Genomic DNA, 13,408 nt, shown 5'->3' with positions numbered 1-13,408 from the left:
TAGAAATCAGGTGGTGTGGGACACCTGGGTGGTTTAGTCGTTAAGCTCCTGCCTTCAGTTCAGGTTACTAAGTCCCAGGGTCTTGGGATCAAGTCCCGCATCAGCCTCCCTGCTCAGCAGGGAGCCTGCTTCTCCCTCTGTCTGCTGCTCCCCCTGCTTGTGTGCGTTCTCTCTCTGACAAATAGATAAATAATATCTGAAAGAAAGAAAGAAAGAAAGAAAGAAAGAAAGAAAGAAAGAAAGAAAGAAAGAAAGAAAGGTAGGTAAGGAATAAATAAATAAATCAGATGGTGGACCTCAGCTAAAACTCTTCTCCTTAGCCTCTCCTCAGGGCTGGGAGGGGCCCTGAAAAGTTTCCAAGATGGCAGAAAAGAAATGGACAATGGAGAAGTCCTGGAGCAAAACAGTGCGTCAGGCCCTGCCACTGCGGTGAGAGCTATGCCCACCTGTGCTCCTTGTCTTCCAGCAGCAGCCTGTAGGTGGCAAGGCCCAGCTTGGAGTTCATCACCTCCTGGTACTCCTTGACCAGGCAGGCCATGTCCTGCTTGGCCTTCTGCAGGGCGGCCTCCAGCTCTGCCAGCTTGCAGCGGGCATCGCTCAGAGCTGTCTCGCCCTGCTGTTCAGACTGGGTCACTGCGGCCTCCAGCTTGGTGTTCTGGGGACCCAGAGGGGAACAAGGTGGGTTATGGCCCAGGTCTCTCTGTCCGTTTCCTGTCTCAGCCCTCCCCCAGCTGGGAACACCCCAAGAGTAGGCCTCTCCCTTTCATCAGCTGAGTCTCCCCCAGGGACCACCACCAGGGACGCTGGTCGTGCAGATGGCCTGGAACATGAATGGTGAGGTCCAATGGGGACACACACATGTCCTGTATGACCTGGGAAGGCCCAGGCGACCCTTACCTGGCACTTGGCATTCTCAACCTCGGCCATCAGCCTCTGGATCATGCGGTTGAGCTCGCTGATCTCCTCCTTGGTGCGGCGCAGGGTCTCCCCGTGCCGGATCACCGTGGCCTTCATCTCCTCACACTAGGGGGGTGGGGGGTAGGGGAAGCAGAGACATTCCTGAGGCTCAGGATGCAGTTTCTCACCCACTCAGACACCACAGACCATTGGCAGGTTGTACAGTGCTCAGCCTGTGAGACCATATGTGACAGCCCTGCCCAGCCACTATAACCTGAGAGCTGTCTGCCCTCCTGTTGCCGTCTAAGGGATCATAATACCTGCAAAAGAGGCCTCGTTATTATACACCTGGCTTTCTGCCCGCTGCCATGTCTAGGAGACAAGTGTCCTCTGTCCCTCACCCTGCTGCAGTACCAGGACTCGGCCTCAGCCTGACTGCATCTGGCAATGTCATCATGGTTGGCCTAGATCTCAGTCACAGTGCAGCTCATGTTCAGGTCCCGGCTGTTACTCCTCTGGATGATGACCGAGGTGTCCGAGCTGTGGACGTGGAGGACTCTCATGTCCTGTGGGACCAACAGCCATCCACATCACCTATACCATCCAGAGCCAGGTAGAACGAAGCTCATGTTCCCCCTTCAGACACACACATACCACAGAGCCACCATATCCAAAACCCTCATGTCTGAGACCCCTCTGTCTGTTTCCTCTGTACAAAGGTTGACCTGGGACAGAGTGAACAGGATGGCTGACGGGCCCCAGCCAGTGCTCACCTGTCACACATGGAGCTCGGAGGGAACTCCATCTCCTCTACCAGCACATGGGCATTGGCCTCCAGCTCTCCCTCAAGCACATAGATGCAGTTACCCTCCTGGAAACAGTGTTCAGGTGGTTCCTTGTGGTTGCAGAGACTTCCCAGGGGACCCTACCTTCCCAGTCCAACCCTGGAAATTTTCTTATCCCATCCCCAGCCCTGCAAAGCAAGTCGGAGGCATAGACCCAGAAGCCAAGGGATGGAGAACTAAGCTCTCCCTTCTGCTCTAGCAAAATATAGTATGAGACTTTGGGGAGTTCTTTTATCTCTCTGGGCCTCTCTGTAGAAGAAGATGCAGAGAATTCCTGCCCTGTGGATCTCCTGGGGTGTGAGAAGGAAAATGCCCTTCCATGGGCGGAGATAAAATATGAGCGTATTAACGGAAGGAGAGAGTACTGGGTGCCCCTGAGGGCGGCCATAGGCAAGCCACTCACTTCCTTGATTCTGACAACCTCATTCTCTGCCATGGTCCCCAAAGTGACCTCTTCTTCGTACTTCCACAGGGAAAGAGCTTTAGTACAGGAGGATTTTTCAGAGATTTGGCTAGTAATGCAAGGGAGGAAAGACCACCCCCAACATGACCTATTCTGCCCCTCCCCCAGGATGCCTGAAAGATCCCTCTCACCCACATCCCTAACAGTACATTTCTCTACCTTAAATAAACATTACTCATTTTAAAGATCCTGGGTCTTTTTATTATTATTATTACTCTAATATAATAAGCTGATCGCCTGAGCTTAGGTCCAGGATGGTGGGTGGAATTAACAGCATGAGCCATTGAGTGTGAACAGCGGACCAGAGGTGCTCATGCCTTTGCAGCCCTAGTACTTCTGGAATAGAATGAGTGCTCAGAACAGGTCCAGAGGATGGATGGATGAGTCAGGAGATGGCCCCTGTCCTGAGGTCATAATGCCATAGAAAGGCTCTTAGCTGGTATTTCAGCTTCTCTTCCTTTCCTGGGTCTGCCTGTCGCTGCCTCTAATGCTGACAAAAACACAAAGTGGCTTAACGAAGGAAGAAGTTTCCAAGGCCACTCGGTTCGGTGGCTTCCAGTTGTCATATCACGTAACCCCTTCCAAGAAAACAGACCTTCCCCCACCAACTTCCTTCCTGTAGCCCTCCAGCCCCTCCTGCACTTGGTTAGGGGCAGGGGACCGTGTGACACAGCAAGGCGACTGGCCCAGGGACCGTGGAATGTGCAGCCTGAACTATATCTTTGAGTGGTCCTACAGGAGCTGGATTTGGGGACTTCATTAGGGGCCCTAATCCAAGCTGATCCACAGGCTATGGTGAGCTAGGCTAGAAGAGATAAAGCCAGAGGAAGAAGAGGATTCTGACCCCTCCTTCACTGCCACTCCCTTTTAGAAACCCACACATCTGGGTCTACCTGCCTCACCCAGTAGAGTGACCATGTTGTCACCTTTATGGGCTTGAGGGATATCACAGCCATTTTCCTCTTTTCCGGGGTAATATCGTCAAGATGGGGCTTTACAAAATCCTACACTCAGGCAACTCTGAAGCCTTGGCAGCATTTCTTCCATAGTTGGGGGCCTGAAGTTGCCCAAAAGAATCAAAATCAGCCAAAGCCTGTGGACTCCACACTTTGTGAGATAATTCAAAAGGGGAAGGGAATCTGGGCTGGGACGGTTTCTTTCAGGGGACCCTGGTAGCTTTGAGGGGGAAAAACATTCCAGGGGATCCGAGGGCAAGGTTTCAAAGGACAGGTTTCCAAGGCAACCCATGATAGTTGACCCTTGGCCGGGTGAGAAGGAGACTGTGTATACTCCTACCAAGACACGGCAAAGTCAACCACACAACCAAAAAGGTATTTGCTCAGCTACTTCATGCCACAGGACCCATGAAGTTTGTGGATGTGGGGGTGGGAGGGTTCCAATATCGAGATACCCAAAACCCACAGCCTGCCCGTTCACCTCCACCCCTTCCCAGGGTCCCTTTAAGACTTATCCCCACCCAATACAGTGTCTCCCCCAGCTAAACCACAAGTTCAGGGCCACACTCTCTAGAGAGTCCCCCTTCAAAGGGCTCCCTCGGAGACACTCTCAGAAGAGTCAGCTCCATCCACCCACCAAAACCCAGAAAGAGGTCCCAACAAGCATTACATAAGGGCCTCTGAGAGTCTAATTTAAGTCGTCCATGCTTCAAGGTAACTCCATTTCCTCTAGGGAGGGAGACACCACAGGAAGACGTCTCCAATACCTACTACTGTTCACTGCAGAACACTGGAGTAGGAATGCCTGCTACTAAAGCCATCAGTTCCACCACCGGCCACCCTAGCTAAAGCTGGGATAGGAGCACAAGACACCTCGGCCTTAGACTTCACCTTCCACGGAGGACAGCACTGAGGTTGGGATGAAGCCCCGCTTCATCCAGGTGAAGTCAAGGCTAGACCAAAGGCATTCAGGTCCACCAGAGTGTTGGGAAAGACAGCAGAGGGGACCAAGGGACGCTCACCGGAAATAGGGTGCCCAGCAGTGGTGGCCATGATGACTTCTGGAGTTCCAGGATTTAATTACCCTTTGCATAATAACAACTTATATTTAAAAGCAAAGGAAGCTAAGGATGATTTGCATGTTTTTCTTTAATGCTGCCTGCTGAGTTCACATTCTAGTTTCCTCTGTCCGTAATTGGACATATAATTAACTTCCATTATAATGGATCATGGCCTTCTAGAGTTGGTGGCCATGACCAAGCACCAGTGGAGGGGAAGGCTTTGGATTGGGCCTATTGTTCTAAGAGCCCAAAGCCCAACAGTCTGGACTCCTGCCCAGGAGAACTCAACTACCTCACCCCTACCCCCCAACCCCTCCACCCCATCCCCACCCAAAGACTCAGAAAGCCCCCAAAGACTCAGACCTTCAGAGAGGCCAGTGTGGGAGAGGGCTGAATCCCCTCCTCTATAGAGCTTTCTGTGTCTGACCTTAAACAAGTCATTGAACCACTCTGAGCTCACCTTCCCAGTCAGGTAAATGGGCACAATAACTCTGACCAGCGAAGGACGCCCTGGGGGTAAAGATAAGATAATGCATTATAGAGCCCTCACACACTATAGGCACTGGATTGATGCAGGAGAGGCGTACAAGAAGCAATTCAAGGGACTGGGGGATGGGGGCAAGACACTTAAAAGGAGAGAAGCTATGAGCTCTGAGAAAGAGGGAAGAGAAAGTTCCTGCCCAAAGGGAAACAGGATGCATGGCAAATTAACAGTAGTAGAATAAATAGAACAAACAAATAAATAAACATTTATGGAGTTCTTACTAAGTGCTAGGCAGGGCCCTAAATGCTTTCCTGTCCATTACGTCATTAGGTCCTGCGAACAGCTCGCAGATGGTTACTATTTATTATTCCTACTTTGCACATGAGGAAACTGAGGCTCAGGTTATTCACTCGTCCAAGGTCAAGACAAGAATCTGCAGATCCGTCTTCCCAGACCCCTCCCGTTGGACAAGCGCGCGCGCTCAATCGAAGCCATGCAGGGGTGCTCAAGAGACTAAGGCCGCTGGGCCTGCAGGGCGGCGGCGCCGGGCTGAGAACCAAGCGGCACCGGCTGTGCCCCGGGGGCCGGCCCGAGGACAGAGCCGCTGATCCAGCACCGCCCAGGCCGAGTCCCCCCGGTAAGGAGCGCAGATGGGTGCCTGGAGTCCGGCGCGCACGGCCCGCAAACGTGACCGGGCGTTTCTGGGCCCCATAAAGCGCGGGCGGGATGTGAAGCCGTTTTATGGAGGCGGCCCGGCCCGCTTTGATTCCCGCCTCGATGAGGGCGAGGGCCGACCTCCAAGCTCGTAAACGCGTTCGCCGCGCGCTCCCGCCGGGCCGGTGGGCCACGATATAAGGCGCCGCGCGGGCCCTGGGCTCCAGCCACCCGCCGCCGCCAGCGCCGCCGCCGCAATCATGTCCTGCCTGTCCTCCCGCCTTGGCGCCCCCTGCGGGGTCCGCGCCTTCAGCTGCGCCTCGGCCTGCGGGCCCCGGCCAGGCCGCTGCTGCATCACGGCCGCCCCCTACCGCGGAGTCTCCTGCTACCGCGGCCTCACTGGGGGCTTCGGCAGCCGCAGTGTCTGCGGGGGCTTCCGCACTGGCTCCTGTGGCCGCAGTTTCGGCTACCGCTCCGGAGGCGTGTGCGGGCCCAGCCCGCCTTGCATCACCAGCGTGTCTGTCAATGAGAGCCTCCTCACGCCCCTCAACCTGGAGATCGACCCCAATGCACAGTGCGTGAAGCACGAGGAGAAGGAGCAGATCAAGTGCCTCAACAGCAGGTTTGCTGCCTTCATCGACAAGGTGGGTGTCCTTGATCACACCCTTCCTGAACCCCACCTATGCTCAGACTCAAGCTGGGGCACTGAGGGTAGAGTCAGAGGCAGGAGGGATGTGGCCCAGGTGAACTCCTAGTCTGATGGAGGACATGGGCACACATCCAGGGTACAGACAGACAGACAGATGATTATAGGGCAGTAGCTCCTGATTTGATCAAAGAGTATTATATACAGCCTTTGTCCAGACAGGCAGGGTCTCCACAGACAAGGGGGATGTCTTTGCTCACATTCTTGGTGAACGTGGAAGTCCTGGGAGAACCTTGGAATTCCCAGGCCAGTCTCCAGAAATGGGGAATGGGAGCTGCTGATATTGTACGTGATCAATAGGTGGTACATTAAAGCATTAAATAACATTGAAACACCAGATGGGAAAATCCATCTCTTCTCATGCTTGTTTCCTTAAGATTAAATCTCATTAGAGGCTAATAGTCTTCAGTATCTCTCTAATACTGGCTGTTCTTCCACTTGTAATAAAGAGAGCAAGCCTCAGGTTCAGAGCTGCCTAGGACAACAGTTTCAGCTAGAATTTAATGTTTTATGACTTGCTTTTATGTATGCTTGGTGATACTGCTTTTACAACTATGGTGGTAATATAAAGTTAGCCCTTGAACCCCATCTAAGTGTAAATGCTAAGCAGATCCACTTACAGATAAATCGTGAGTAAAATCGTACAAGGGGATGGCAAATCCTGGAGTCAGCCTGCAAGTGTTTCATATTTGAGAATCGCTGCCAGCAGACTCGCCCTTTGAGTACACAGAAGATAAGGGAGACAGGGGTACAGGGCAGGGGGCTTGCCCACCGAGGGTGGACTCTAAGCCCAGGTTCTCTCCAGCTCCCAAGGTGCTCCAGGGCTAGAGGGTCCAAAGCTTGGGGATAGCTCTGTGCTCCCCTCCAGAGGAGCTGGTCCATCTCAGCGGGTTCTGCATCCCGAGTGTGCTGACATTCACACCGGAAAAGGCAGCCAGGGAGTGGAGCATGAACAATGTCCTGGCCCAGGAACAGGACGCCTGGGCTCCACACGCTGTCTCTTCCCCGATCGGCTGTGTGCCACTGGGCAGTGGCTCCCCCTTTTGGCCCCAGAGTTCTCTACACCAGCAGGACTAAGTGTCACCCAGTGTGTGAGCTGGCCACGACTTTGAAAGGCAAGATGGGGGGCTAAGGCAGCCACGAGAGTCTCTACCACAGCGTGAACCCTATTAGCTAAGACCTGCCCTGAAGTGAACCCATATATTATCAGCAGTCCCCTGGTCCCCATTTCTGGAAGTTCCAAGTAGGGAATTCCCAGCCATACTCATCAGGTGGATAGAAGGACACCAGGGCTAAAAAGCAAGGTAATGTCTCAACTCCAGCTAAAAGGTCAGAGCAATGAAACCCTGGAGGTGGGGGCGGGGAGGAGGGATGGGGCTCGTCCTGTTTGCTGGCATCTTCTCTGGCCTGCACGGTGTTTGTTCACCATTGCCCGTCTTCAGTGTGAATGACTTCCAGTAAAGGCCTGCAAGCTACACTTCCCCCACAGTCTTCACCCTCCCCATTTTCCCCATTCCCATCAGCTGCCTGGCCTACAGAAAAGAATGAGCGTCCCACACAGGAGTTCAGGCCACCTAAGACCGTACCTCCCCATCCCCCGGACTTCCTCGGGCCCCAGCCATCTTCCTTGCTGAGAACCTGCCCTCTCTAAGCACCCCAGTTAGGTAGCCCTTCCCACCTTGAATTTCCACACAAACAAGTGCTCAGCAACCTCAGCCTGAGTATGGGGAACAGAGATAAATGAACCATATAGGCCCTGTCCCCGCAGAGATCATAGTGAAAGACTTTCATCCTCCTCTGTCCTTCCTCTACATTCCTTTTTTCCAGGAAGCCTTCCATGGTTGTCCCTACCTCCCCAGCCCAACAGTAGCCCAGCATGGCCCATAGGCCCCTCAGTTTCTCACTCAGCCCAGCCAGGCCCACCTGAATTGACCCTCACTCGGGCCGAAACAAGAATTCTCCCGGTGCCTTGTCAGGTCAAGGGAGCACAACAGAACCCTGCTGTCCACCCCTTTCCTCTGCACACCTCACTGCTAATTCCGGCTTGACTCCCCCTGCTCCCTGAGGAGAGTCTGGGGATACTGGCTTCTCCCACAGACTTTTCTCCCATTTGCACTCCAGGTGCGCTTCCTGGAGCAGCAGAACAAGCTGCTGGAGACCAAGTGGCAGTTCTACCAGAACCGCAAGTGCTGCGAGAGCAACCTGGAGCCCCTGTTCGAGGGCTACATCGAGACTCTGAGGCGGGAGGCTGAGTGTGTGGAGGCCGACAGCGGGAGGCTGGCCTCGGAGCTCAACCACGTGCAGGAGGTGATGGAGGGCTACAAGAAGAAGTGAGTGCGGCCCCCAGGGTAGTCTCAAGAAACAAAAGGGGATTAAGCGCAAGCAGGATAGATTCGGGTTAGACCACAAGAGGAACTTCCCAACAGGAGAAGACATGGAAAGGAAGCCTGTGGGGACAAATGCTCTGGGCGTTTACACCCTGGTGAGAGCAGGAGCTGCTCCAGCTACCTCGTCCTTATGTATCTGTTTCATTAATTCATCGAATGTTTATTGACATCTACTCTAAGTCCCAGGTGCTGTGCTAGCCCCTAGGTGGGATGGGGGAGGGACGAGGGGCACCAGAACTCCTATGGGGTTCCTGCCCCCACCCCAGGGAGTTACAGTCCAGAAACAGAAGATCTACAAAAATGTGCACGGTGTCACCACCCATCCACCACCCACATCAGGAAAGAGAGTCCCTGAAACCGGAAGTCCCCTGGGTGACAGGTTGGATGGAGCTCCCACAAGAAAGGGATGGACAGGTTCCCTTCTGGTCCAGCGATTTTTGATTCCATGACTTCCTCCCAAAGATCCAGTTCCTGGACTGTGTTTGTCTGGGTCTCCATTCTCTTTTTGTCTCTTCAAATCCCAGCGTATTAAAAGTCTAGCCACTGAACCCTGTGCCCTTTATCTCCAGATACGAAGAAGAGGTGGCACTAAGGGCCACCGCTGAGAATGAATTTGTGGCCCTGAAGAAGGTGAGTGACCCTGGAATACTCATCCCCCAACTCGGAAAGCAGGGCAGAGGCAGGAGGGAATGATCTTCAATTCAGAGAGGCTGAGTGACTTCCCCAGAAGCAACAAAGCAACCCCGCCCTTATTTTCTCCCCCCACCCCCAAAGGCCCCAGCCCTCCCAGGGAGGCCCCCAACAGCACAGTACACTGCCTGCTTCAAGCAGGGCACCCTCCTCGTCCATCCCATCCGAGATAACTCCCATCTGGCCTATGGCTTCCCACCCGTTCTGCCCTGGGCCTGCCAGAGAGCATATGTTCCTAACTATGGTGAGTGAAAGAGCCCGTGAATGCTAGGAACAGTCACATCCTCAGCACCACCCCCCCCAACAGCGGGGAGACACTGGCCTGAGCACTGCTGTTGTTCCTCACCCCTTACACTTGATCTGCCACAAGTGCCATCACGTGGACCCCCCAGGTCCTTCCCACCACCTCCAGAGGAGGAAGGCAGGGATTACTGTGAGGAAACTGAGGCACTGAGGTCAAGGCTCTTGTCCAGAGTTGCCCTGGTTTGGAAGGAGCAGAATTGATCCCTGAGACCTCTTCTGACCACAGACCTAGTTTTCTTTTCCTGAGGTGTCAGGGCAGAGAGGGCTGGGGTACCATTAGAACACACCCATTTTATACCAGACCCTAAGTTTCGGTGATAGGGCAAGGTGTGGGTTCTGGAGGGATCATCGCGTAGGTACTAGAGGAAGTTCCTGGAAACCTCACAGTCCCCCTCCCTTACCCAAACTGCTCCTGACCTTTCTCACTGTATAAAGAATTCCACCATTTCCAGGATATCAGGCATAAGGAGGGTTTCCAGGGAGTTTTCCCAGCCCAGTGGGTGCTCTCTGGGTGGGAAGAGCTCTGTGTGGCCTTCCCAAAGAGACATCAATGGCCCCCTCTCCCCTTTAGGATGTGGACTGCGCCTACCTCCGCAAGTCAGACCTGGAGGCCAATGCGGAGGCCCTGACCGAGGAAATTGACTTCCTGAGACGCCTGTATGAGGAGGTGAGGGGCTGTGGTCCAGGCAGAAACCTGGCAGCCAGCCTGGAAGAGGGGGCCTTGGCCTAGGACTGGAGTTGGCCAGGGATTTGGGCTGGGGCTACAGTACATGAGGCTATGGTGGGAGCAGGGGCTGGAGACCAAGGAAGGGCTGAGAAGATTGGATCCACATTGGTGTGTGAAGCTGAGGTATAAATAAGATCTTTCTGTCTTACCTCCCACGGTCTGCAGGAGATCCGCGTTCTCCACGCCCATATCTCAGACACCTCGGTCATCGTTAAGATGGACAACAGCCGGGACCTGAACATGGACTGCATTGTGGCCGAGATCAAGGCTCAGTACGATGACATCGCCAGCCGCAGCCGGGCTGAGGCCGAGTCCTGGTACCGCAGCAAGGTGAGGAGCCCAGCTCCCTCTTCTCAGGATCTCAGCAGGAGGGAGGCTAAAAGGGCTCTGATCTTTGTCTAGATGGGATGGACAGGGGAAGGACAGGCAGCTGTCAGGATGGGCTGGCAGATGTACAAGTTGTGGGGCTCTGTGGGATAACATGTCCTGAGCATCTCTTCTTCCCCCCAGTGTGAGGAGATGAAGGCCACGGTGATCCGGCACGGGGAGACCCTGCGCCGCACCAAGGAGGAGATCAACGAGCTCAACCGCATGATCCAGAGGCTGACGGCTGAGGTTGAGAATGCCAAGTGCCAGGTAAGGGTAACTTGGGGCATTCCCAGGTCACACAGGCATGTGTGTCCCCAATGGACTCACCATTCATGCTCCAGGCCATCTGCATGACCAGCATCCCTGGTTGTGGTCCCTGGGGGAGACTCAGCTGATGAAAGGGAGAGGCCTGCTCTTGGGGTGTTCCAGGAAATGGACAGAGGGACGTGGGACCATAACCTACCTTGTTTTCCTCTGGGTCCCCAGAACACCAAGCTGGAGGCCGCAGTGACCCAGTCGGAACAGCAGGGCGAGACGGCTCTGAGCGATGCCCGCTGCAAGCTGGCAGAGCTGGAGGCCGCCCTGCAGAAGGCCAAGCAGGACATGGCCTGCCTGGTCAAGGAGTATCAGGAGGTGATGAACTCCAAGCTGGGCCTGGACATCGAGATCGCCACCTACAGGCGGCTGCTGGAGGGCGAGGAGCAGAGGTGGGGCCCACATCTGTGGGAAGAGCTTCTCTTCAGTCTCCTAGAAACTGTGCTTTGAGCAAGGCGCATATTTGTGTGTCATTTGCGTGTCATTTGCATGTTATTTGCATCAAGCTTATGTGGAGGAGGGGATTTGCAAGGATTGCTCTCCCCAGCTAATTTTTGTCTCTCTGCTCTCCCTTAAGGTTGTGTGAGGGCATTGGTGCTGTGAATGTCTGTAAGTCATCCATACTGTGGGTTCTGAAATAAGGGTTTGGGTTCCTGGCGGGGAGGAGGGCCAGATCGCATATATTTCTAGCCTCTGTCTCAACTACTCGACTTCATCGCTGTAATGTGAAAGCCTTGGCCATAAGCAATACCTAATGAGTACATATGGCTTAGTTCCAATACAATTTTATTTGCAAATACAGGAGGCCACCACAGGCCATCTTTGAAACCCTGAAAGGCAGGGGGTGGGTGGCAGTGAATGATTATAAGTTAAATTACTATTTATGATAAGTTAAATAGCTGTTTTTGCCTATAGGGAGGACCTTGGAGAAGAGTTTATCAAGGATTCTTGAGGCCTGAGTGCAGGAAGGGGAAGGAGGGAGGAGGCATGAGGATGTCTGGGGGGAAGGCAGGAATAGAAATGGAGGGAAGGAGATCTGAGCAAGAGAAGGGGGTGCTCTCCAGTAGGCAGGGGCCTCTGGGGACGACCTTGCGGGGGGGCGTGAGGCGGGGACTAAGCCCTGTTCTCCTGCAGGTGTCAGCAGCTCCCGCGGCGGGGTCGTCTGCGGGGACCTCTGCGTGTCCGGCTCCCGGCCTGTGACCGGCAGTGCGTGCAGCGCCCCCTGCAGTGGGAACCTGGCGGTGAGCACTGGCATGTGCGCGCCCTGCGGACAGAGGTGCAGCCCCAGCTCCTTGGTGCGGTTCCCGTAGTGCCTCGGGCTTGGTCAACACACTGCTCTCCGAGTCAACAGTCCCTGCCTCCAGGGGTGAAGCCCGCAGCAACCCAAGTCCCTGGGCTTGAAGCAGAAGGGTTTCCAGACCCAGCCGGCCTGACCTGCCCAAACTGCAGCCTTATCTTCCTGCATCTCCTCCACCTTCTCGCGGTCTTCACTCGCGGTTTCTTCCGGGGAGGGCTGGGCTTCCCGCCCAGCTGGCAGCTGCCCTCGTCCTTACCGCCAATCCCTGAAGTCTAAATACCTGGGCTTCTCGCTGCCCTGGGCAGAGATCCCATCCTGACTCAGGCTTTTCTGGGGGGTCTGGCCTGGCAGAAACCTGTGGCTTCAAAGGGACAGACTGGTGCCCATCCCCTAGGCTGTGCATGTCCGTGGATGCTGCGTCTGTGCTGCTATCCTGCAGACCTCTCCTGCCTTCCGAACCCTCTAACCCTCACAGTGACCGAGGCTGCAGCTCCACGGGGACACCTTTTGGTGGCTGCTCTGGCTCCCTCTCCCCTGCTCTTAGTGCTTAGTCTCCACAGCTCCAATAAAGCTCATGGGTCATATGTAATGTGCTCAGAAAATCTCCCATTTGTGCCTACACAAGTGGGCTTCCAGCCCAGTTTTTCGGAGGCTACAGAGAAGGTGTTCATAGCCATGGTTAGTGGGGGGAGGAGGGTGAGAAGAGGGTTGTCTCCAAGGCACCCCACCCCTAATGCCTCATTCATACATCCAGAAGACTACAGGGGGATGGGTGGGCAGCCCCAAATGCCCAGATACCCAGCATGAGGGGGAGCTCGAAAGGAAGGGAGAAGGCCAACAACTGGGATACTTAGTGGGGGCTAGGGGGTGGGGGCTGGCTCTCTTGCCACCTTTGGTGGGAAACCTTATCACTCATGGCTGGTGGGACACCACTTCCTCCACCCCCCAGTTCCACCTCTACCTAAATATAAGATAATTCCTGGCCATGGGATCAAATGTAGACCTCCCCTCCCCCCAGAAACCAACACTCTCTTGGTAGCCTCTCACCCCCACCCACCACCAGCACAGCACCATCACCCCCGCGGGTGTCCGAGACAGAGACCGCCCCACTTCCTCTTCCCCACTATCCATCCTATGTGCTGTTGCTGATCCAGAACAGATGTCCCCAACATAGACCACAAAAACACCCCCACACTTACATAGACACACAGATATCCTCCCTTCAGACACGCTGACACACAGACGTTCTTACCA

General features: G+C 54.6%; 1 protein-coding gene and 1 pseudogene across 1 annotated transcript; one reads left to right on the top strand and one right to left on the bottom strand.

Moving 5' to 3' along the window:
• Window positions 1–247: 247 nt before the first annotated feature.
• Window positions 248–10,379, bottom strand: LOC116593793 (annotated as a pseudogene).
• On the top strand, window positions 5,200–12,743 carry LOC116593789 (keratin, type II cuticular Hb1-like). Its single transcript, XM_032348273.1, has 9 exons — window positions 5,200–6,004; window positions 8,188–8,396; window positions 9,023–9,083; window positions 10,018–10,113; window positions 10,339–10,503; window positions 10,684–10,809; window positions 11,029–11,249; window positions 11,435–11,466; window positions 11,992–12,743. The coding sequence occupies exons 1-9, from the start codon at window positions 5,621–5,623 to the stop codon at window positions 12,165–12,167; spliced, it is 1,470 nt and encodes a 489-aa protein (XP_032204164.1). The 5' UTR covers window positions 5,200–5,620; the 3' UTR covers window positions 12,168–12,743.
• The last annotated feature ends 665 nt before the right edge of the window (window positions 12,744–13,408 follow it).

The sequence above is a fragment of the Mustela erminea genome, chromosome 6, assembly GCF_009829155.1.
Source record: "Mustela erminea isolate mMusErm1 chromosome 6, mMusErm1.Pri, whole genome shotgun sequence".
Lineage (NCBI taxonomy): Eukaryota > Metazoa > Chordata > Mammalia > Carnivora > Mustelidae > Mustela > Mustela erminea.
This window is presented reverse-complemented; position numbering and strand designations above follow the sequence as displayed.